We start from the raw sequence: 26,962 nt of genomic DNA, 5'->3' as shown, positions 1-26,962 counted from the left end.
GAAAAGCTTGGTGAACAGAAATTAATTGAATTTGCAGTTTCTAACGCTGTGCTGCGTAGCGCGCACAAACGTATTGAAAAAAAGTGATTTATATGGAAAAGATATTGGAAAAGGCATTTTTGTATTATATATTCAACAGAAAACATATGTTCACACAGAACAAATGTGGTGCAAGGGTCTTTCCAAAGGGAAGAGGTGTCTAAGACGAAAAAACAATGCATTTTAAGAAACTTAATATTGAAACCTCTCCAAAAGGAAGGGAATTCTGACAAATGAGCACCTTAGAGGGAATTTTAAATTCCAAAATGGAATTTGGCGAACCCTAATTTAGTTTAAACTTGTGAAAATATATATTTATTACGTCATGTTCACTTCTTTATATTCATGTGTATAACCTGATAATGACTTAAAATCTGACCTATGGACTTTCCGGGCTTGCATACTTTAAAATACGGTTCTCCCTTCTCTATGAAATCACACTTTTGATGATTATGGACGCAGGAGGTCTTTAGTATTTTTTACTGCAATGAAAGGTGCAGGATTCATATTTCTTTTCATATTTCCCGACGATTCTGTATCATTCATATATACTGTTTGGCTTGTTTGACAAATACTCCCTCCCCCCCCCCTCACACACACAGAAAGGTGTTAGACTGCAAGCCTTATTGCTCTTAATAGACATATTTTAATATTTTATGCTTTAAAGGTGACATTGAAATTCGTTTCCGGGGCAAAGAAGCTTACGTTCAGAATACGGCTTACAAAACTGTTCCACTTATTGTACATGGAAACGGACCAGCGAAATTGGCTCTAAACACCCTTGGAAATTACTTGGCCTATTCCTGGAATGAAGAAGATGGCTGTACTGCCTGCTGGGAAGATATGAAATCGTTGGAGAAGAAAGAGGTAAAAAAGGGATCATAAGGAGAATAAAATTTGGGTCATAAGGTCCAGGGGTAAAATCCGTTCGTCCTTGGTAACAAGTGTATTCTATATCTAGGTATTTTTCCTGTACCAGTAATTGTGTATTCCGTACCATGTTCAACGTACCGAAAAGGATTACAAAAAGAAAAAAAATCGAAAAAATGCGTTAAAAGAAGGAAATTATAGAAGTAAAATTCAAAAGATCGAAACAACTAAAATAATATATAGAATATAGAAAGAAACTGAGCTGAATTCCACCTAAAAATATATGTGAAAAAAAGTATTAGAACAAAAACCAACAGACTGGAAAATTAAATAGATGGGAGCAGAAAAATGAAGCTAAACATTAAGTCCAAGGCTCAAAAAATAGAAATCCTTAGAAATAAGCATCAATAAAAGATGTTTGAATTAGAAACAGGGGAATAAAGCACGTGTGTTTCTGTCTAGTTATAAATATAAAAAAGAGAAAAAACACATATGGTGCTGTACAGTTTTTACTAAAATGAGACCTTCAAATATGAAACAGGGGGGAAAAGCACGTATGTTGCTGTCCAGTTATCACTGAAATGATACCATTGCATATGAAACTGGGAGAAGAGCACATATGTTGTTGTCCCATTATCACTAAAATGATTCCTTTAAATATGAAAAAAAGAAAAAACGCACATGCTGCAGTACAGTTTTTACTAAAATGAGACCTTGATGCGAGAAATAACGGAAAAAAGTACGTATTTTGCTGTCTAATTATCACTAAAATGATAACTTAAAATCTGAAATAGAAAAAACAAAACAAACAAATATTCCGCTGTACAGTCATCACTGTAATGAGACCTTTAAATGTGAAACAGGGGGGAAAAGCTCAAATCCTGCTGTCCAGTTATCACTGAAATGAGTTCACATATGAAACAATGGAAAAAAGTACATATGTTGCTGTCCAATTATCACCAAAATGATAACTTTAAATATTAAAAAGAAAAAAAGCACATTAGCCACTGTACAGACCTTCAAATATGAAACAGGGGGGAAAAGCCCGTATGCTGTTGTCCAGTTATCACTCAAATGATACATCAAAAATGGAAAAGAAAAAAAGTCGTATGTCTTTGTCCAATTATCACTAAAATGATGCCTTTAAATATGAAAAAAAAACATATATGCCGCTGTACAGTTATCGCCAAAATGAGACCTTTAAATATGAAACAGGGGAAAAAAATCTCATACTCTGCTATCCAGTTATCACTGAAATGATACCTTCATATATGCGACAAGGGAAAAAAGTACATATGTTGCTGTCCAAGTATCACTAAAATGATACCTTTAAATATGAAAAAGGAAATAAATCCATATGTTACTGTTCTGTCATCACTGACACACCTTCACATATGAAACAAAGGAAATAACACATTTGCGGCTATCCAATTATCACTAAAATGATACCTTTAAATATGAAACAGGGGGGAAAGCTCATATGCGGATGTCCGGTTATCACGGAAATGATACCTTCACATATGAAACAAGAGAAAAAATTACGTATGTTGCTGTCCAATTATCACTGAAATAATGCCTTTAAATATGAAAAAGAAAAAAAGCTCATATGCTACTATTCTTTCATCACTGGCGTAATACCTTCACATATGAAACAATGGAAAAAACACATATGTTGCTGTCCAATTATCACTAAGATGATATCTTTAAATATGAAACAGGGGAAAAAAGCTCATATGCTGATGTCCAGTTATCACGGAAATGATTAAGAGGAAATAAAGCTCATATGTTACTGTTCTGTCATCACTGACACACCTTCACATATGAAACAATGGAAAAAACACATATGTTGCTGTCCAATTATCACTAAGATGATACCTTTAAATATGAAACAGGGTAAAAAAGCTCATATGCTGATGTCCAGTTATCACGGAAATGATACCTTCAAATATGAAAGAGGAAAAAAAGCTCATATGCTACTCTTCTGTCATAACTGACATGATACCTTCACATATCTAACAATGGAAAAAACGCATATATTGCTGTTCAGTTATCACTAAAATGATACCTTTAAATATGAAACAGGGAGGGAAAGCTTATATGTTGCTGTCCAGTTATTACTCAAATGATACCTTTAAATATGGAAGAGGAAAAAAAGCTCATATACTACTGTTCAGTCATCACTGAAATGATTCCTTCACATATGAAACAATGGAAAAAACACATATGTTGCTGTCCAATTATCACTAAGAAGATACCTTTAAATATGAAATATTTTGAAATATTTTCATGTGCATTATAACTGGTTATAAATAAATTCAATTCAGTTCAATAAACACGCACCCGTGATATGTCTTCTGGCAAAAAATACGAAATTCCACATTTTTGGAGATAGGAGCTTGAAATTTTTTGCAACAGGGTTCTCTGATACGCTGAATGCGAAGGTGTGATTTTCTTTAAGATTCTGTGACTTTTAGGGGGTGTTTTCCCCTATTTTCCAAAAGAAGGCAGATTTTCTCAGGCTCATAACTTTTGATGACAAACACTAAACTTATATATTTAAAATCAGCATGAAAATCCGATTCTTTTGATATATCTTTTAGTATCAAAATTCCGTTTTTTAGAGTTTCGTTTACTATTGAGCCGGATCGCTCCTTACTACAGTTCGTTACCAAGAACTGTTTGAAAAGAAAAACAAAAAAGCTACTACAGCATCAAGGGAGCATCCAAAATTTTTGTTCTGGTTATGGGGAAAGTAAAAAAAAAACAAAAAACATCAACAATTTTCTTGTGCATTTTGTTACGTCATTACGAGTCCGACAAAAATTTCGAGATGGAGTAGGGGATGGTGGTTCAAATTCCTTAACACCCCTCCTGCCGGATACGACCTTGTACAGCATAATCAAGAAAAGACTATTGCGAGAAAATTTAACATGGGACGAAAAAGAAAAAAGTAAATAAAACATTAGCATACTTAATTACAGAAAGGCAATATTATTAAAGAGAGAGAAAGAGAGAAACAAAGACACCCAAACAGAAGCGTGAAAATTTCTGCTGAGTCGTTTTAGAATAGGATAGGCCATAAAAAGGAATACGAATATCATAAGCTATAAAAGGAACAGAAAAAGGCTATCACGTTGAGAATATGACGTTAAGGCCATCAAAGTCGAATAAACATAAACTGTAAAAAAGTGAAGATGTTGTTTCATGATAACAAACGGACAAAGGCTAAAAGCTCAAGATACCGGCCGTAGGGACCTTAAAGAAAACGACAAAAGCCGGCTAGGGCGGCTCTTTCGCTACTATCTTCGTATAATTACTCTGCGTTTGCGGTTCTGATGAATTGCGATAAAACAAGAAAGACAAAAAATGGGAAAAAAGGCTACTAAATAATAAGTTAGAAAGCAAACCAATCCCTTCTGTTTTTGAGATATTGCTGCCATTTAGAGACAATGCTATCGTAGTGCGTGGCACATCTGGGTAATCATGTAAGGGTAGTATATGTCCTTCAGAGGAATTGTCTATGGCTTGTTTTGGTTACCTGTCTGACTGACCGTATTTCAAACGTTAAAATTTATGAAAAATGTAGCTCTGTCCCCCTTTCTAGGATCATAATGAGAGAGAGGTTAAAATGGCTAGGACCCGTTCTGCGAGTGAAGGATGACAGATTGCCAAAGATCGTCCTTTTCGGCAAACCATCTAGAGCCAAACAAAAAGTAGGTAGTCCCCGAATAGGGTGGCAGGATGTCAATAAGAAAAGAAATAAGGGAAATAAGAGCTTCTTGTGAGGGTGTAAAGAGTGAGGCTTTAAATAGATTGGCTAGAAGGAGGAACCGGCGTAGAAGCAAAGGCCTCGGGCAGCTAAGTTTTTAGGTGCTGCGTTAAGCTTTTAGTAGTAGTAGTAATACACTGTCAATTACGTGTTTAATATGATTGAATGTCAGTATTGGAAGCAGTCATGTCCTTTTTCTGGGCTTTCCTTCAACTATTGAAATACTTTTATTCATTATTCGTTATTTCTCATTTTTGTTTTCGATTATATTGAAATGTTCTTTTTGTCAATTCTTACCAGTTAGCGTTGAATTCACAGGCTCCAGTATCAAATGCCCCATAATGATTATTTTTATCAAAAGAAGCGTTGTCATGCTATTTTGAAAGACTCATTCTGAATGCCTTTTTCAGTATTTATAAGCATTTAATATTTATGTCATAGTCCCTTCCCATTTTCCAAATAGGGTCAGAAGTCACATGGGAATGTTAATAAATAACACTCTTCTCTACTCCATTGATTTCTTCAAGAGTAAATGCGGATTTGTTAAGAATTTTACTGACTCCGAACAAGTTAATGCAACATCGTGGTTGCAGTAGAAGCTATAATCGTAAAGAGCAGTCCATGCCCACCGTCAAGGCCGTATCCAAATCGGGGGATTTTTACGGGGCTTGAACCCCCCCCCCCACAAAATATTATCCGACTCGTAAAAACATAACAAAAATGCATGTAAACAAATTTTTGATCAGTTTTTTAATTTTTATCTTAGTTTAACCCACCCCAACAAAGATTGTTGATGCACCCATGCCATATCATCAACAATAAAAAAAGTTCTAGTGACAAATGTTTCCATGCAACATTGTTTTGAAAGTAGTAATTTTCATTCAGATTTAATAACCTCCTGTTGAAATAAAAAGAACGCCACAAAATCACTGCTGTTTTAAGGCGTAGTTTTGCAAGGGTAGTACCTTTTTTTTTCAGGGGCGATGAATGATTATATTCAGTTATTAGACGCGAGTGTTTCATTTTTCTTCCACCGAGTTTATCACTATCTAATCTACTTTTTCTTCCAAAGGGTATTTCACTATCTAATCTACAAAGTAGGCACACAAATATCTGAAAGCTGAAAAAAAAAGATTGAACAGTAGAAAGACATGAATAAAGAAGAAACTGGTAAAATTCACTAAAAGGAGGTTAAGGGGTGCTCATATCAAAGTATGCAAAGATACACAAAGAATTATAAACATATTCAGTGTACAGTTTCAATTTTCATCTATATTGAATTGAAATTCAGTCAATGCAATACACAAAGAATTGACTTAAAGAATTATAAACCTTGGTTTTTTTCTTTATACAGTTGGTTAAGATCTTGACAAATGTTTAGTAATTTCAAAGATCTGTTTTTAGTTTTACTAAGATTAATTAATGAGTTTTTTTTTAAGACTAACAATTTATTCAATTTAAGCACATATTTTCTAGTTAAATAGCCAAGCGCCTGTGAGCCTGTCCTTTTGGGTAGTATACAAATTTTTTTATTCAATTGCAGTTATTGTGCTAGTGCTATTAGATAAAGTAGGGTTTTCAAATACGAAGTTTAATTTGTTTTCAAAAAGAAAGATTATGATATAAAAACAGAAGTACGTGGAAAAACTGGTTAAAACATTCGGGCCACAAGATTTTATATATAGATTTAGTTTTTTAGATTTTTAGATTTTATATATAGATTTAATGTCTTTTCTTTTAGGAAGCCGAATATCCTGTTGTGGTTATGGGCGTCTTTATCGGAGCACCTACTCCGTTTCTTGAAGAATTTTTGACGAAAATCAGCGGTATTACGTATCCCAAGCGAAGAATTCATTTATTTATACATAACAACGTATGTTTTTTATTTTACTTTAATTCGTTTTCTTTTATTTCATTCTATTTTTGTGTAGATTTTTTAGTGAAACGACATTTTTTTAGTGTACTTTTTTCCACATTACATATTGACTAGTTCCATGTTTGGTTAGTCGACTATTTTTTTTTCAATTAATTTAAAAAACTTTTTTCATAAAGCAAGTTTTCAAAGAAAAGTAAAGAGCTTCATTAACCCAAAAATGAGCTGAAATAAAGGCAAGTAATCTTCCAAGGGTAAAACTACCAAAAACCACTATCAATAAATAGATGGAACTCAAAACGAACAGAAATGACAATAAATAGGCGAGTCAAACTCAAAACGAGCAAAATTTAACATGAGTAAGGCTGATAACCCCCATGTGTTCTCAAGACCCGAACATAATTTGCACTTTACTGAAAAAAGAAAAAAAAGCAAATGATGGTGGAATGTCAGCTTAATATACATATACTGATATCTATTCTTATAAAAGTCTTAATAATTCTTATTTATTAAAATCAAAAAATTAGAACTACTGCTTATGAATTTTGTTTTCAGCGAAGTGCAAATTGGATTTGTAAACCATGCTCATGTTAATTATTGTTCGTTTTGAGTTTGACTTGGTTATTTATTGTAGTTTCTATTCATTTTGGGTTTCACTTATTTATTGATGGTGATATGTTGTAGTTTTACGCTTGAAAGATTTTTTGACTTTATTTCTGCTCATTTTTGGTTTAATAGAGCTCTTTACTTATTTTCGAAAAACTTGCTTTGTGGATTTTTGTTTTAATTAATTTCTGTTCTTTTTTTATTGACATAGCGTTTACATGGAAACAAAAAATATCTTTTCGTTTTTTCTATAAGTCTCCATATTTTGGCTTGCTTCCTTTGGAAGATACTTCCACAATTTTTAATCCAAACACAAGTAGTATTGTTTTATTTATTTTTATACCTCGTCAAGTTGACCTGAAAGATTAAACCAAATACCATTTCCAAAAAAATCCCTGTATGCTCTTTGACATCCTGGATACACTTACATTCTTTTGATTCATTAAATTGTAAGAGCAGAAGTAGCAATAATTGTAGGCATAAAAGTTTCAAGTTAATACCCCCCAGTCGTCCTCAAGATATTGCTGAGGTGTTTTATTAGTAACCATACACATAGTGCCTTTTGGTTTAGTTTTACAGCAAGATTTAGCTTTAAAGCATAATGGGCTAATTGCATAAATTTTGGAGCGTTGATATGCCCAATATTCCTATAGACATAGTTACTGGACTGTCCTACTATCCTAAACAAAATGGCTATCTCAAAATTTTGATTAGATGTGCTTGGGAAATGAAAGGGCTTGGGAGGAGGGCTGCTTGCCCTCCAATCACTTTGGACTCTTAAAAAGGACACTAGAACTTTTAGTTTCCTGTTGAATTAGCTCTTTTAAAAGTTTCAATGATATTCCTAGCTGTTATAGAGTTGCGGTGCCTATGATTTTGCTTATATGCTCTTTTCAATACCTGCATATATATATATATTTTTTTTGTTTAATTGAAATTACCCCTAAACGTTCCCTAGGAGTTTTGCTTTAGTACCCTTAGCGCTATTAGTTACAGTAGCTGTACTGTTAGTATTAATAGTATACAATAGTGGCTTCTGGCTAGTTTAAAATCCACCACATCTTACCCTTAAAGATCTAACTTAATAATGTAAGCCGTTTTTGCGATATTGCTTTTAAACCTTTTTGAAAATCTATATGCTCATAGTTCGTTTTGATTTAGTTCAACATCTGCCTAAACATTCTCTCAAAGCTTTACCTTAATACCCTTAACTTACATAGTAGAAACACTTGTAGTAGCATTAGTATCATTAATAGCAATACGCACATAGCGCCTTTGTTTTCATCAACATCGTCTTCACCACACGATGAAAGCTTGAATTTAATGCCGCCAAGTGTTTCTGAAGCATTGCTGATACGTCCTCTTGACAACCTGTGTGGGTCTAGTGTGTTCCGATTCGGTTCAATGCACGTTTCAATATTCTTTGAATTTGTACCTTATACCCTTAGCTTTAGTAGCAATAGTAGTAGTACCAGCAGTAATAGTAGTAGCAGTAGTAGTAGCTTTAGTAAAATTAATAGTAGTAGCCATAGCTTTAATGGCAATAGTAGTAATAGTAGCAATAGTACTAGTATGGGTAGAATCAGTTGCAATAGGATGCAAAAATTGTCTTTTGGTTAGTTCATCATCACCCGGAACAAGCCCTGTACTCTAAACAGTTCCTAAGATATTGATGATACGCTCTTTGACAATCTGCACGCAGACGGTTTGTTGTGATTCAGTTTACCTTCCCATCAAAATTCCCAGAAAATTTCACTTTCATACCCATAGGCATAGTTGTAATAGTAGTCACAGTAGTACCATTAGTATTAATAGGAGTAGCATTAATGGTAATAGCACTAGTACTAGTAACAGCAGTAGTATTCACTTATTGTCCTTTTGTTTAGTTGAACATCCCTCTTATCATGTCTTTGAAGTTTCAACTGAATACAGTTAGCCGGTGCTATGACATTGCTGATATGTCCCTTTGATAACTTGTATATTCATATAATTTAGAAATTTGTATTTTAATGCTCTTAGCCATGCAAGGGGTTGTTATAGAAGTGCATTTGAAATAATAGTAGTAGTAAATGTAGCAGTGGCAGTGGTAATAAAATCAGTAGTAGCATGCACGTATAGCCTTTGGGTCAATCGGTCTTCCCCTTTAAGTATTCCCTGAAAGTTCCAACTTAATACCTAAACCCATTCTTGAGATGCGCTCTTTTGACAATGTGTATGCAAATAGTGTCATTTCCTTTAGTTTAAGTTTCCCCTCATATTTCCAATGTATTAGCGTAGTAGTCTGGCACGTACGCAGGGTGGGGGGCCTTCGGTACCGCCCCTCCCCCGAAATTTTGTGAAATGTTTAATTTCCTCATGGTTTCTTGGGATATCTGGCAAAAATAGGACATTTATTAAGAATCTAGCTAGATACATGTGTGAAGCCTTTTTCGGAGATTTTACAGTATGCAATTATACGGTCAAGTCACTGCCCATTTATTAATCCATTTTCTGTCTAACTTTTTACCCTCTTTGAAGTAAATAGCAATTGTACTGTTTTTTTTTGTTTTTTTTTACGAGAGTTTGCTTTCCACAGAAAAATAAAATCATCCTTGATATTAGGGCATTTATCCCCCCTTTTCAGGATAAAGTATAGCTTTTAATGGATCAGTTTTGGAAACTACCATTTTACATTAAAATCTACTTTTTTGCAATAGAAGAACTACCCCCCACAGCACCAATATTGCACTGTGAACCCTAAAATTTCACTTTCAGTGGGATATAATAGATTAATCACTGGTTCTAAATCGCAATGAACATAACCTGAGCCTAAAACCTACTTTTGAGGCTTCAGTCTTCTTCCCCCCATCTGCTACAATACTAAAGATTAAAGTTAATCTGTATTTTCTGATATTCGTGCTTTTTGCTTTACTAAATAAAAAAAGTTCTACTTTATATCTGCTGTTTCGAAGGTTTTGGGCCCCCCCCCCCGAAAAAGATTCCTGCGTACATGCCTGGTGATAGTAGTAGTAATAGTGGTAGCAGTAGTAGTGCATGTAGCTGTAGTAGCAGTATTAGCATAAAAATATTACCTTTTTGGTCAATTTGTCATCTCCCTTGTCATTTCCGGAAAGTTCCAAATTAAAATTCTCAGTCATTCATTAAGTCCTTTTTACAATCCATATGCACATAAAGTGCTTTGGTTTAGTTTAATACTCCCTTCAACATTATCTGAAAGGCTTGCCTGAATGCCCTTTGTCTTTTTGGAAAGTAATAATAATCTTTATGGAAAGTCAATAACATATGCTCTATGTAAACGTTGAACGAATTGCTTAACTTACAGCCCTTGCCCTGAGTGCTGTGGGGGGTTGACCTCCCCAAAGTTGTAATTTCTAGACATTTCAACAATGGTGAAGAAAATAGATGTCTCAAAATTTTGATTGGTAATTTTTATTGGAAATGATGGGTACGGGGCTGGGGCTCGCTGCCCTCAAATCACTTTTGAAGCTTTAAAAGGACACTATAACTTCCAATTTCCAATCAAATGTCCCATCCGAAGTTTTTATGACCGCCCATCCCGTCAAAACCTTAAATACTCCAAGGGCATAACTTACTGCCTTTGCCCCAGGGATCTGGTGGGTTATGTCAATCCCGGAGGCATTGCTACATGTCCTCTCAACTATTTTGAACAAGATGGCCATCTCACAATTTTGATCAGGTACGTTTGGGGAAAATAGGGTGTCGGAGGGAGGGCTTATTTCCCTCCATCACTTTTGACTCTTAAAAGGGAGCTAGAACTTTTAATTTCCAATTAAAAGGGCCTCCTGTAAAGTTTATACAACCTCCTTAAAAACTATATATGCCCTCGGGGCATAACTTACAATCCTTGCCCCCGGGCTCTGAGGGTTGTTTCAACCGTGAAGGCCTTGTTATATGATCTTGAGATTATTTTAATTAAAATGGCTATATCAAAATTTCTGTCAGGATAATTTGGGTAAAGATGACTTAAGAGGGGGGAATAGTTGCCCCTTGTTCACTCTGACCCTCACAAACGGTATTAGAACTTCTGATTTCCAGTCCAAGGAGCCCCCTCCGAAGCTTACACGACCACCCTTTCAATAAAAACTTGTATGCCCCCGGGACATAATTTACAACAGTTGCCCTGAGGGCTGTGATGGAGGGGTGGTGGTGTCATCCTCAAAGACGGAATTTCCGGACCTTTCATCTACGTTGAATAAAGTGGCTATTCAAAATTTTGATTGGATGTGTTTGGAGAAATGATGGATTGGGGGCCTGGTTGCCCTCCAGTCATTTCTGACTATTATAAAGGGTACTAGCGCTTTCAATTTCCAATCAAATGAGCCCTTTTCGAAATTTCTACGACAACTTCTTCTATACGAAGTGGCCTGGTCTAAAAGAAAAACAAAACAAAAAAAAATTAAATAAACAATACATTGCGCCCATGTCGCTCTTTACTTAGGCAGAGCAATTGCGCTGCCTATGAAAATCTCATCGGCAGGGTGGTTTAAGATGTCCTTTTTTGAATTTTCGGACATTTTCCTTTTAAATGTTACTATGTAATGTGATTTAGCTTTGTATGGGTATTTAGGTCTTTCAAGCTTTATTGCTCAACATTGGAGTAGATTGGGCTGTATTGGGCCGTGTTTCTTCTTTTGTATTATGACCAGTTTGTTGTTCTGTTATTCTTTTCCTCTTTCTCTCCGCTTACGGAGCTAATAAATAAAAAAAAAATTCTTATTTTCTAGTTAATTATAAAGTCTAATGCATAATTAGACTAATTACTTAGAAATTTCTAATTAATTGGAAGTATCTTCTCGTAATTAATTTTGTTGTCTTACTTTCTAACAGTTTTACTGTCAATCCTCGTTGGTCTCTATGAAATATTTTTGATAAGCCATTTGTCCTGACACATGGATTTTGTTGCACCTTGGGAATACTTTGTAACATTACATAGGCTAATATTAAAATATATTTTTGTAGACTCCATTTTAATTTTTTTAATGTGTTTTTATTAATTTAACATTTTTGTTATTTTTCAATATTCTTCGCGTTTTTTTAAGACTATGTTAGGATAAAAAAAGGATAAAGATCCTCCTGAGCCATTGCTGGGGCATAGGGCGTCGAGTCGACGTTTCAGTGGCTGAGTGTTTTTTACAGGGACAAGTAGCAAGCTTGTCGAATTAGCAAACTTGTTAGAAATTAAATAAATTTTCTTAGTCTTTACTGAGCCATTTTGATTGCTCAGACTAGTTTTGCTTATTCTCGTGATTGCATTTTAAAATGTTTTTCTAGTGTTTTTCTCCGACGCTCAGTTTGCACTTTTTGAATATTTGCTGCATATTTTTGAAAATAAAACAGCTCAAAATATAACGTTTCAGGCATGTGAAAAAAATAACTATATAGGCTGTACTATTTTATGTAAAGTTAAATGATAGCTATATATCTGAACATAAATGATAGCTATGTTTGCTATATATAAATATATTAAAATTTTATACTTAAAATTTTTACAAATTTGCGTTTTATCGTTTGACATTTATATAATAATAAAGGAGCATTTACATTTTCAGGCTGAGTATCATAGTAAGCAAATTGAAGAGTTTGTTAAAGAAGTTGGCCCCCTCTACAAAAGTGTGAAGTTCATCCGTCATACTGATGACATTAAAGAGTGGCATTCTAGGAATCTTGCAATGTATGTTTTTATACTTTGTGTTCTTTTCGATAAGATAAATTATTGATTTATACGTATAATACTATTCTAAAGATCAACAGCTAAGTGCCCCCCCCCCCCCGTCCAGAAAACAAAACTTTGCGCTAAACAGTTAACGATTCTTCTGACCAGCTGCTTTTTCAATCTTCGATTTTTCTATCGAGAGTGGGCTGATATTTGTATTCTGTTATTTGAAGAGAATGGAGATTTCTTACTCAAATTATTTTTGGGTTAGTTCATAGAGTGTTTTATATATTATTAGAGAGAGAGAGAGAGAAAGGGGTGGAGGGGTAAGGGGAATCTTATGACTTTTTTTTCGTTCTACAAATTCATGCACATGTAGATAAACCCAGCGAGTTGAGCCTCTTCCGCTAACATTAGAAGTAATGAATATGAATATGGGCTTTTTAGTTATAGAACATTTAAATGGGCTTTTTAGTTATAGAACATTTAAATGGGCTCGAGCCTTTGGTAAAAACACATTATAATACGCAATTTAATATGCAACACTAAACCACGATATTGTAACAAGTTTGTAACACAAGTTGACACAATATATAACTTTGACGCCATTAAGCAGAAATGCATAAGTAGCTATAGAACATTTAAATGGGCTCGAGCCTTTGGTAAAAACACATTATAATACGCAATTTAATATGCAACACTAAACCACAATATGTTTGTAACAAGTTTGTAACACAAGTTGACACAATATATAACTTTGACGCCATTAAGCAGAACTGCATAAGTAGCTAAACATAAGGGCCGGTTTATAGGTCTCTGATTGCGATTTATATTCCCCGAATTTAGATCAGGTGGAGTGGCTGGATTATGAAGAGTATAGTGTATAATGTATAGAGTATAGTGTATACATATATGTATAGAGTATTGTGGCTGGATAATATACTGAGCTGGAGGAGACACAATGGCATTTGGATTATGTTTTAAAAGAAGCTGTGTTTGTATAGCTTACCTAGGTTAGGTATTGGCGTCCCAAAGAATACCGCATGCAGTACACGCCAATTGTATTTGCTCACCAGGTGCACCTACAACCTCTCTAGGTTATTATGCTAGAATTTTACGGATTTAAGGTTTTTTTTTCTCTTTATTATAGAGATCCATAAACAAATGTCAATGATTAAGACCCATTTTCAGAACAGACCTTATTGTACATACCCATAATGGATGATTCTATGTAAGTTTGCACCGAGAAGCTTTGGCAAATATTCAGATGTTAGACAGCGAAAAACGTTTTTTGAAGGGCCAGACCCCCCCCCCCTTCTATCCTTTGACTACAGGGCCTAAGTGAGGCCTCTTTGTAAGAGACGAGCTGACACTAAACCTACCGAGCCTTCCACATCCTTCTGATTGTGTGCCTTTCTACTTTGGTCGATTTTAATAACCATGATACAAATTTATTTCAAGGCTTATAAGACATATAAAAGTATATACTAATAACACTAAAGCTGAATATTTCAAGGAAAGTGAATCATCCAATCTATGTCTAATAAATACTTCTAGATACTTCCTCTCGGATCCTGTATAGTTCTAGCTGACTAGTTGGCGTGCTAGATGTCCTTTGGGATGGGGTCTCGAGTCCTGGTGTTGCAAATTATTTGGTTTGGAACGAGGGTCAGTTGTGTGACCTCGTAAGCTTAGCCATAGTCAACCATGCTCCAAATAGTTACCTGGAAAAATCTGGGGTAGATAAACAATAAGGGTGTGTGAAAGCAAAGAGTGGGTGGCTCCTAACCCCTCCATTTCACTTCCAGGCTGAAGGGCCTAAAACATATTTTCAGCCTGGTAAAAAATTATGTTCATTATCCTCCATTTTTTTAAAGCCCAACACCAACACAAATAAATCTGTAAATATGGTGATAACTGTTGGCAATTTTTTGGTCTAAAATAAATTGATAGAAGGTCAAAAACTAATGCGACAATTTTTATTTAGCTTTTGGGGCTATATCAAGAGTTATTAGTGTTATATCTAGTTATTTAAGAGTTAAGTCATCTTTGTTTAGTAATCCATTAATCACTGTGGGGCTTGTTGTTTCTAGAAAAAAATGAGTTACTTACAAGTTTACATTAAATATTCATAAGCATGAAATACTCTAAAATATGGTTATAACTCAGGCTCAAAAATAGAGGATGATTTTTTGCTTCAGTTTTTGATTTTTTGTCAATGGCGAATGTATTTTTGGCAAAATAAATACCATCAAGTAACTAAACGATATATAAATATTAAAATTTCCCGTTGCGTATGACTTTTGGAAATACGCCCATGAAAAATGAGTAAAATGTTTTTTATTATTATTGGCATTGTACCGATTGGTTTATAATTTTTTTTTTACCAAAAAAATGCCTCTTGCAATATTTACCAAAGAAATGCCTCTTGCGATATTTACCAAAGCAAGAACAACGAAAAAAATGTTTCTCCGTGCGTCTTGACTCACAAGTTTTGCCAGAAGAAAAAAGAGTTTTTTTTAAATGGCCCACGACCTTGTTAAAAATAAAAAACAATTTTTCCTTAAAAGTCAAATTTTGTAAGGAGGGATTTTATTGCCTGAGAAATCGAGATTAAAATAATGTAATTTTGTTATGATTCTGCTGACTTCGGCCTCGCCTTTATTGATGTTTTAACAGTCATAAAGGTTCTACACCTTAGGATGCCCATACACACCTCGCAGAGAGCGGATCATATATAAGACAACTAGGAGATCTCCCTATCCTTCATCAGTCGATTGAGAGACCTTCCAATCAGTCTCCTTTTTAATATATATTTAACGATTAGAAGAGACCAAGTCTTCTTGTTCTTTCGAACCAGTAGCCACTCCCAATATGTCCTTCCGCTCGAGCAGGTTAGTTTTGTTACTTCAAAACTAAGATGCATAAGAAAAATAGACTGGTCTAAGTTAGTGGTATGAGCGCTAACCGTCGTATTCAAAGTGTTACTGAAAAATCCTTATTACAGGTACTCACCAATTAAAGCAAACTACTATATCAATTAAGATTTATTCCTTAGATTGAACTTTGGATTAGTTCATAAAGTAATCTTAGTGATTCTTTTTTCTCTGCGCAATATGTGTTTCTAGTCCATCATTAGGATTATATATATATATATATATATATATATATATATATATATATATATATATATATAGAAATATGTACATTCAACGCTATCTAGCTTTGCATAAATCCCAAAGCTGTATCTCCTGTTTCTGTACTCTACCGGATAATATACCAAGTGTTTGTTCTGAATGCCCATCTTACCCTCGCTCACTCCCCCCTCTTTCTCTTCTTCTGTTCTCTTCTCTCCTTTTCCTTGGTGTGTCTTTTTAATAAACTATACCCAAAACTTAATGTACCATTGTTTTTTTTTTTTTTTTTTTTTTTTTTTTTTTGTTTTTTTTTAGTGAATAATTCGCTGTCGATCTTGCGCTATTCCCAGTACGCTATATATTTTGTTTTTTAATTGTACTCAGTACAGATTACTCATTTTTAATGTCAACCTAGCCCTTACTCTTCCAAGCCCTCTATTGTTTTCTCTATATCTCCACTCCACTCTCTCTCTCTTTCTCTTTTCTGTTCTCTTTTATCCTCTTCGTATGTCTTTTGGATAAATTACTAACCCAAAAATTAATTTACTCTTATTTTTTTCAGAGAAGAATGTGTCCAAAAGAAATGTGACTACTACTTTAACGTTGATGCTGTTGCCCAGATTGATAATCCACATATCTTGAAGCTGCTCATTGAACAAAATAGGTAATTAATTTCAGTTTTTTTTTCATGTTTACCCCCGTAGAAGCAATTGTCAATGAATTATAAAAGAAATCGGAATTTTACATTATTCCACATAATATAATTGTCACATAATATAGGGCAAACTGGACAAATATTACTCGCTTGAATTCGCTTTTATTTTACATCGCTGTCGAAAAAAACCTGTTGAAATATTTTTATTGATGACGATTTTTTTATTTAATTTTTGTGCTGGTTTAACCAAATTTTGCCATCCCTTTGGCCTTTTTTACCTGATCTCTTTCTTTGAGTCTTGGCTTCAAGATTTTATTTCATTTGGGCTCTTTACTCCCTTTGTTTTCTTTAAGCAAATTGTGGTGTGTCCAAACTCTGGCGTCCAAACTTTGGCCTTTATAGTCAAAGTAATGTTTGTTTCCTAGTTGTTTGCAAATAATATTGTAAACATTGCCTTCTAACTACAGGGTATTCATCAACTTGTTTTGTGAGATCATGACTCTCCCCCTCCCTTAAAATAAATTTGAATGAACATGTTTAAAAAAAAAGCAGGTAACAAGTATTGCAACCGTCTTTCTCAAGAAAAAGTTTGATCTTTTCTTTTCTTATTAGTCATAGACCGAGTGTCAAAGACAGAGAATCGGTCTATGATTTTTAGCTCCAAGGAATTCTTTGTGTAATTCTACTATTCGCTCTTTTGGCTCGTTTTGAAACCTAGAATTCCTTCAGTAAATTAGGAGATATATAGGATTTAAATCAGATTTTAAATCCATTCCGCATCAAATAAACTTCGATTAAATAATAAACTTAGTAAAATGATAAATGTAAGTGAATTATAGGTATAATTTATAATTAATGAATAATATAATAAATGTATTCACTAATGTATTTGTAGAATATTATTTACGTATGAAGATAATCCTATTTATCAATTTTTAGTCTGCTTGCGGGTTAGTTCCCCGCTAACCCGCGGTTGATCCCCTCCCCTGCTCTAAGTTATTTCATTATTCGTAGTCTTAACAGTTTCGTTGTCTTGATGGTCTTTTTTTTCTTCTTTGTCTTAGTCTTGTGTTGTTTTGTCTTTTGGTGTATGATAAATTTATTTGTTAATAAGTAGCTTTTGCTTTGAGTTTAGCTTTCTGTTGGCTATGTTCAGTCATTTCCATGTGTTTATTTCGGATGTGATAAATTAATAAAATGTGGTTTTATCGTAATCACAATCTTGCCTAGTTGTGGATACTGTTTCGGTTTATAGATGTTTTTCATTGATGTTAGAAAATTATCTTAGCTATTAAAAACATCCCTTAAAAGGAAAGAACTGCTCGTTTATTGGCACCACAACAAACATATACTTGAGTGAGATCTGAGCCAACACATACTTCGATCATTTTTTTTTATATAAGTTATTTTTTTATGTTTCTTCTTCAATTCTTTAAATTTAAAACTTTTACAATGGTATTGGTGTCACTGGCACCACCCAGTGCAATATCTTAGTAGAAACGAATTTTTGTAGATCAGTAGTAACAAAGTCGAGAATCAATTGGGCTCTCAGCAAGGCTGTATCCAGGGGGATGATTGGGGGGGGGTAGAGGGTTTCCACCCCCCTTTAATGTTTTTCCGACTTGCAAAAATGCTACAAAAATTAATATAAAGAAATTTTTGATGCATTTTTTAAGGTTTTTTTGCAACCACCCTGAAAAGAATCCTGGATGCGGCCCTGGCTGCCAGTATTTTTATAAATCTTAGCGCAGATTTTAGTTTGGCATATAGTCTAGATTTTAGTTATGGGCGTAATGTATGCAGGGAGGTGGACGGCCCCCAGCATATCGGTAAAATAGTGACCGATATGCTGTCAGCATATCGGTAAGATAGTGACCGATATGCTGTCAGCATATCGGTAAAATAGTGACTTGAAGCTTCGCTATTTTACTGAGTTTGTCTTTTTTTAATTTTATGTAAAATAAAGTAATTTTAGTAACGATTGCACCCAAATCAGTCGGTAAAAAATAACCAGCCAGTCGGTAAAATCTGTTATCTCCCCCACAAAAAATTTGGCTGGTGAAGGCTATTCATCTAAGCCACTTGCCACGGCAAAACCTCAATGTTTGAAATCTTAAACTCTTGAGCATCAATCGAAGACCTTGAACTTATACTACTTCTAGAAAATGATCTTGTTACCGGTACTGATTTATGACTGATTCTGATTTGACTAATTTTGATTAATTGATTTATGATTAAATAAATAATGATTTGTTGAATGATTTATTTTGAATAAATGATTTTTGAGTATTTTGAATGAATGAATAAATGCTTTTGAATAAGTGATAAATAATTTGAATAAAATATGTTTGCATAATGATTTATTTGGAATAAATTATCTATTAACTAAATAATTTCTGGCTAATATTTGGTCATTTTAAATTATTCGTGACAAATTTCATGAATTTATTATTGCTAAAGCGATAACCATGAACTTACTAATGACGTCCAAGATTGTAGTCTATAATAATGAAAGTCAGGAAAAATTTATGACTTTTGTCACTAATTGATTACAATTTATGACTAATTTTTGATAATCTCAGATGATTTGTGGCCAATTTCATAAATTTATTGCTATGCCAAGCAATAACCGTAGACTTGCCGAGGATATATAAGATTGTGATTAATAATCATGAATGTCAAGAAAAATATATAACTCTCGCTGCAAGAGAACATTCCAAGTTCATGACAATCTAGTTGACTATCAACACCATAATAAAAAGCAGAATCAAACAAATAAATAATTCATTATCTGTTTATGTATTTGCTTTCGAAAAGAGCCTATTAAGCATATACCACCGGCCAAGGTCATATCTAGGGTGGTATCGAGTATGAATCTCCAACTCGAAATATTTTTCCGACACGTAAAAACGGAACAAAACTGTATATAAACAAATTTCTGATGCATTTTGAATGTTTGGTACGCCACCCCCCCCCACTCCGAAAAAATTCTGGATACGCTAATACCACCAGTCGATACAGGTTTCTACGATATTAATTCAAGGCAGTCGAAATACTTCAGAGCCTAATGCACTTTCAAAACAACATAAAATATCCGATGACCATTTGTTTTGTCATAATGTCTAAGCCACTCAAGTTAGACTTGTTCTATCTCCATCCCCAACTTACTCTGATTAGGGCTTCATTGATTTATCTATTCAGGACTGCATTGGGACTAAAAAGGAAGTAATTTAATCTCAGTAAGACTGCATTAATTCTTCAATTCAGGACTACAAAATTAGTTCTTTGTCAGAAAGATTTTTTTCTTTTAAACTTTGTATTTAGCCGCAGTTATATTATCAGCGATAACAGTGAGGTAAAAGTAAGGACACAGTTAAACAGGAAGTAGATCAGAGAACTAGAAATCAGATAGCAAGGGAATATCAGAAGCCAGATAAATTAACATGCAACTACATCCTGGACGATATGCAGTACAAGGGTAATAAATAGTCCCATCTTCAAAAAGAATCTAGCCCTTTAATCTCAGTTAAAAAATTATATATATATATATATATATATATATATATATATATATATATATATATATATATATATATATATATATATATATACATATATATATATATATATATATATATATATATATATATATATATATATATATATATATATATATATATATATATATATATATATATATATATATATATATATATATATATATATATATATATATATATATATATATATATATATATATATATATATACTGTATAGATGGGTCCAGGGATAAGACCCCCGAGGCTCTAAAGATACTATCCCTAAACTAGAGCAATGACCTACTTACATGACTATGCTACAAGAAATAAATCACTAGCATAATCCAGCCGGCATCTTATTTTCGAATACCTGCCAGAACATGATGAACAAAGTTGGAAAACGCGTGTTTTGACGAATTAATTCTATGAATAAATTTTTTATTTGAATTGAAGGAAATCTGGTCTTATGCCGTACGCTTGGGTAAAGTAAACCGACGAACTTATGCTCCCCTATGAATCAATGGCTATGATATTTTTTAGAGGGGACTTATGGTAATCCATGTTCCATCTCCATAGTGCCTGATACCCCTCCAACAACTCCCCCATTTTAGGACTTATAAATTTTTGGGACTTTATTAAGTCTTTTCAACTTTTTTTGCGATATTTCATAGGCTGACGTTTTATTTTTCTTAATGACATTCTAATGAAATGGGTAATAACGAATATTGAATGCCTCATTGTTTACACTAAAAGTTTTTCATTATACAAATATATAAATTCTCTATCCTTAACTTCCTGCTTCAACCAACAGTGATAAACTAAAAGCAAAGTCTCATATCACTGTGCTGTAACTTCTTACCGATATCGATATTACCGATTCTTACCGATATTACCGATTACCTATCAGGTGATTAATTTGACGTCTCAACAGGGGGACAGTTAGATATGCTATGTTAAGAGAACGTTATGATTTTGTGATGCTGTTTTAAAAGTGAAATACTTTAAATGTTAAGTTTTATGTTTTAATATCTTGATTGGAAGCTTTCTTAAGAGAACTCTTAGTCTCAATGAAATCGTTCCGTCTTTTGTATTAAGAACCTTCACAACTATGAATCTATGGATTTGCACCAGCGAGTCATAAGAGACGCTTTACCTCATAGGCTGTGAAGCTACTGAACTTCGAACATTATCGCTTTGCCCAGATTTCATCCCCCCCCCCCCGTCAATTCGAAGTAAGCCCTCTTTATACGCTTCACTGGGTTTAGGCCTAATGGATTTTTTTTTAGATTTCCTAGAAGGCTCATAGGCCAGAGTTTATTTTCTTAATGACATTCCAATACCACGGAAATAAGACTATTGAATGCCTCGCTGTTCACGCTAAGAGGTGAAACCAAGATCAGAAGATTTTTTGAGATTTTTCATAGGTCAGACTTCTATTTTTCTCTATGGCATTCTAATACCATGGGGAAAAAACGACAATTGAATACCTCACTGATCCATTTTCGATTTTCAGCAATTGCGTGTGCAATACAGATTGAAATTGAATAATAAAGCCCTTTGAAAAGTATTGCTTAGTATTGGGCTATGCACAAACTAAAAATTTATAAAGCCGAATATATTCTAAGCAATGATACGACAGCCCTATGAGGGAAATAATACAATAAAGCCTTTTGAAACGTATTGCCTAGTATTAACGTATGTATAAAGTCAAAATTAAGAAACTCGTATATATTTTAAGCGAGGGTACGACAGCCTTATGAGAAAATCATAGAATAGCCTTTTGAAAAGTATTGCTTAGTAATAGGGATATGCATAAAGTCAAAATTCGTAAAATTGTATATATTTTAAGCGATGATACGACAGCCCTATGAAGGAAATAATACAATAAAGCCTTTTGAAAAGTATTGCTTAGTATTTGGGTATGCCTAAAGTCGAAATTAATAAAGTCGTATATTTTTTAAGCGATGATACGACAACCCTATGACGGAAATGATATAATAAAGCTTTAATTGGTGACTAAAGTATCAAAAAACTAACAAAAAACACTTGTATACAACAAACTCAGCTACTAGCTAAATTTGGAGTGTCTTAGTTGTAGACTGAGTTGAAAATTTAATAAAAAAATACTTTTTAAAACAATAAAATCAGGTAGTTGATAAATTCAGAGTGTTTTGCTTGCTGGCTGAGTACCAAAAAATAGTAAAAACATTTGAGTACAACAAACTCAGCTACTTGGTAAATACTGAGTCTTTTAATTGGTATCAGTATATTAATAGAAAAGCACTTTTGCGTGAAACAAACTTAGCTACTAGGTTAATTCGGAGTGTCTTAGTTGCTGACTGATTATTGAAAATTTAATAAAGGCACTTTTGAATACAATAAACTCAGGTGGTTTATAAATTTTCAGTGTTGTAGTTGCTGGCTGAGTACAAAAAAATTAATAAAAGTACTTTTGACTAAGACAAAATCAGCTACTTGGTAAATTCCAAGTCTTTTAATTGGTGACTGGGTATAAAAGAATTAATTGAAAAGCATTTTTGTATGGAATAAATTCAGCTAGTAGGAAAATTCTGAGTTTTAATTGTTGACTGTGTATAAAAAAGTAATAAAAAGCACTTTCGAATAAACTCAGCTATTAGCTTATTCGGAATGTCTTAGCTGCTGACTTAGTATCGAAAATTTAATAAAATCGCTTTTAACTACAAAAAACTTAGGTAGTAGATAAATTCCGAGTTTTTTAGTTGCTGGCTAAGTACCAAAAAATAATAAAAACACTTTTGAGTACAACAAACTGAGCTACTGGGTAAATTCTGAGCCTTTTAATTGGTGACTGAGTATCAGAAAATTAATAGAAAATCACTTTTTCATGTAACAAACTCAGCTACGAGTTAAATTTGGAGTGTCTTAGTTGCTGACTGATTATGGAAAATTTAATAAAAGCATATTTGAATACAAAAAACTCAGGTAGTTGATAAATTCTGTGTTTTTTAGTTGGTGATTGAGTACCAAGCAAGTTAATCAAAGCACTTTTGACTACAATAAACTCAGCTCCTTGGTAAATTCCAAGTGTTCTAATTGGTGACAAGGTATCAAAAAATTAACCGAAAAAGAATTTATACTAGAATTTAACAAGCAGCTGAGTTCATCTTAGTCAAAGGTGCGTTTATTAATTTTTTTTTGGTACTCAGCCAGCAACTGCAAAACTCGAAATTTATCAATTACCTGACTTTATTGTATTCAAAAGTGCTTTAATTAAATTTTCAATAATCAGTCAGCAACTAAGAAACTCTGAATTTACCTAGTAGCTAAGTTGGTTTCATGCAAAATGTATATTTATCCCCTCCCCCCGGGGTCCTTCATGTTTCTTTTTGGTCCAACTTAGTGGGTACGTACTTGATGTTCTTGGGGACAGGGGTGTCTCTATTTAACCTCGTCTGAAGACACCTCTTATCTTTTTGCAAAATAAGTTGCATAATTCAAAGTCTAAACAAAGTTGTATCGAACGAAACAGCTGGCTAACGTATAATGATGCTAGTGAAACCGTTGAAACTTGTATATTAATTGTACTTTGTTGGGATAAGTTTGCTGGATTTTTTTTTTCAGTTTTATTGACTATGAAGATAAAAATAAGTAAACAAGATAAAGTTTTATTATCGAAATGGTATTTACAAGCAAAACAATGCTGAAACTACATTTCATGTCACAAAAACAACAAAAAATTATCGTTAAATAAAAACAAAAATCAAAAATACACAAACTCCGAAAAGAGTAACAATAAATCTCCGTCAATTATAAAAACATACTAATGCATTAAAAAGTCCTTTCAAACAGTTCGCGGTAACGAACTGTAGTAAGGAGCGACACGATCTTGAAATTCAATTTTGGAAAATGGAAATACTGTGATTGTATTTATTTTCCTTAGAATTATTTCTTAAATATTTTTCTGAAATGTTGATAATGAGGGGCTTCATCAAATTAAATATCCTTTTAAAGAAGAAAAGGAATAATGTCGCTTTCCTTTCTTGTTCATTTCCTAGAATTGCAAACTTGCTAATGTACTTTACAGGTTTGACATGAAGATGAAATTTTTAGGTTCGTTGTTAAAGAAGCCATTTTTGTTAATCTTTACGGAAAAGCCAAAGATCGGCTCTGAAATTAATAGATGCTATGATTCTAGGCATTTACCCCCTCCCCTTCCTGAGTTTACCCTCCTGTAAAATACCATCCGAGAAATACCCCCCATCAAAAAAACCCCCGCGGAAAGTACCCCGAGGAAAATACCCCTCCCCCCATGGAAAATTAGGCTTTCCAAATTTGAGAATTTTATTTGAGTTTCTTTTTTTTTTTACTTTCCGTAGGGGTAAGGAATTTTAGTACTGGTGTATTATACGCCAGTCACTTAAGTTCACGCTGTGTAACAACACTCGAGAACAAATCAGTTTCCTCGTTAGTTTCTTTCAGCTTTGCTCGAGACAAGACAAAGACAAGTGACAGAATATATGGGAAATATTTAATTTGGGCTATATATTTGCACATAAGGGGGGGAGGGTAAAGTATTTGACCAGTTTGAAATCAGAAAACAATTGTCACTTCATAATAAGCAGGATAATTGTATTTAACACATTTTGTATGCATACCTGCTATACCCTCCCCCCCTTAATGTGCAAATATAAAACTCAAATTGGTTTCTGAAGAAACGAAGAAAATAACGAAAAAACTGGTTTGTTTTCGAGTTTTACACATCGTAAACTTGACTGAGTGGTGTATAATATACAAGTACCGGAATTTTTCATGGAGAGAGAGCCGGATTTCCCGATATTTTTTAAAAACGATCAGAAATTAAATTAAAAAAGAACAATTTTTTTCAAACTGAAAGTAAAGAGCAACATCAAAACTGAAAACGAACGGAAATTATTACGTATATGAAAGGAATTCCCCCTCCACAAGACCTTGCTCTTTATGCTAAAGCTTTAACTTTTTGTCCTAATTCTTCAAGAACGATTCCTGAAACAAAATAGCCGTTTAATTAGAACAATAAGCTTTGTCCTAGAATTCTATAAAAAAAAAACATCAACCATCTAACAACCATCATGCATATATAGCGTCAGGAATGATAATGGGATATTTTAATTAAAATACCCAATAGGGAAGTAAATGGATGTAGCCTAGGGGTATAGGCCCTAAGATAATCATTTTTAAATAGGTCCAAGCCTCTTCACAAAAAGCCTTATTTTCCCCTTCCCCGGAAGGCCGTAAGAAATAAAATGTTTCATGATGTCACTTATAGGTCGGTTCCTTGTTTTTTTTTCACATTTCTTAAATATGCTTACGCTGTACTATTTATTGTAAGTATTTATTTACATAGTCGTTCATATGCTGTAAATAATCAATTTATGAAATAAGCAATTTATTAGTAAATAATCAATAATCAACAGTAAAACTGACTAAATAAAGTCTCTTAATAAGTTATTATCAGGGTTGCCATCTAGGTAAATGTTTTGGTTTCACCATAGTGGATAATATCTAAAATGCGATAATTTATAATGTATTTTAGCTAACAATTCAGGACTACATTAGGACTAAAAAGGGGGTAACTTAAGTCCCATCCGGCCTTGGTGGTCGTCTCGGGGCCTCTCTTCTCAAGAGCGAATGTATTTTTCGCCTATACTTCTCTCTGTTTCGTGCAATTCTGAGAAGACCGGGGAGGTTGCAGTCAGAGAAGTTCTGATTCCAGCGCTGTGGATGGCGACTGCAAGGGCGAGAATCGTGGCTGCGACCTTCGAAGGCAATTTTCGGTAGTTGGTCGTTGCACATTTGCTGGACGTGGTCAAGCCACTTGAATTGTCAGACACGGACCCTGTTCAGGATGATAGTGTTATACTGCAGTCTTTTGAGTAGGTCGGCATTTGAGACTCGATCTACGTATGTTACGCCAGCCATTCGACGCAGCAGCTTTGTTTCAAAGACGTCGAGTCGTCTGGAGTCATCTACTCTGTCTGTCCGTGTTTCACAACCATACATAGCTATAGGAATAATGATGAAGCAGAATAGTTTAAGTTTTTGCTTCACGGAGATTCAATTTTGCTTCCATATTGGCATCAGAGCTTTGAAGCTGGCGCTACCAAGAGCGAGGCGTCTTTTGATGTCCATTGAGTGATTATTGTCGCTCGTGATCTGGCTCTCCAGATATGTGGAGCTGTGTACCCATTCTATTTCCGCTCCATTAAAATTTATTTTTGGTGGGAATGGGCCATTGAACCTTGACACGCGCATGACTTTCGTTTTATCCTCGTTGATTTTCATTCCGAAGGCTCCTGCAACTACTTCCAGGTTATCTGCTTTGGTTTGGAGTTTAGCGACGGATCCAGTGAGAATGTCGATGTCCTCTGCGTATATAAGCTTGTCTATTACGATCCCTCCGATCATTGACCCATTGGTTGCTTCAACATGTGACATTACACAATGGAGGAAGAGATTGAACATGTGAGGTGAGAGGATGCATCCTTGCAAAACACCAACAGAAGTTTTGAATTCTTTGGTCGTTCCCTCAACTGTTTGTACTTGGCTTCTGAACCGCTCATACATGCTACGAATGAGTGATACGATATTTGACGGGACGCCGTAATGCAGTAGTATATGCCAAAGGCCCTCTTTCCAAATTAAGTCGACAGCTTGTTTGGTCAATGAAGAGTTGATAGAGGTTCTGACCGTATTCAAGGTATTTTAACATTACTTGACGGATGACAAAAATCTGGTCTATCGTTGAGAGGCTCGCTCGGAAAGCAGCCTGATACTCAGAA

The 26,962-nt window shown here is 34.0% G+C and overlaps 1 protein-coding gene across 3 annotated transcripts in view; it reads left to right on the top strand.

Annotated features, from left to right (window-relative positions):
• Positions 1-26,962, top strand: part of LOC136041501 (procollagen-lysine,2-oxoglutarate 5-dioxygenase 1-like) — a 218,580-nt gene that overhangs the window by 31,846 nt on the left and 159,772 nt on the right. For all 3 annotated transcript variants that reach the window (XM_065726205.1, XM_065726202.1, XM_065726204.1), the window contains exons 6-9: positions 707-906; positions 6,420-6,551; positions 12,728-12,849; positions 16,531-16,632. In XM_065726205.1, the coding sequence (XP_065582277.1) occupies positions 707-906; positions 6,420-6,551; positions 12,728-12,849; positions 16,531-16,632 (556 nt within the window). The remainder of the gene's footprint in view (positions 1-706; positions 907-6,419; positions 6,552-12,727; positions 12,850-16,530; positions 16,633-26,962) is intronic.

The sequence above is a fragment of the Artemia franciscana genome, unplaced genomic scaffold (genome assembly GCF_032884065.1).
Source record: "Artemia franciscana unplaced genomic scaffold, ASM3288406v1 PGA_scaffold_23, whole genome shotgun sequence".
NCBI classification, from domain to species: domain Eukaryota; kingdom Metazoa; phylum Arthropoda; class Branchiopoda; order Anostraca; family Artemiidae; genus Artemia; species Artemia franciscana.
Note: the sequence above shows the minus strand (reverse complement) of the source record. Positions and strands in the feature narration are given on the sequence as shown.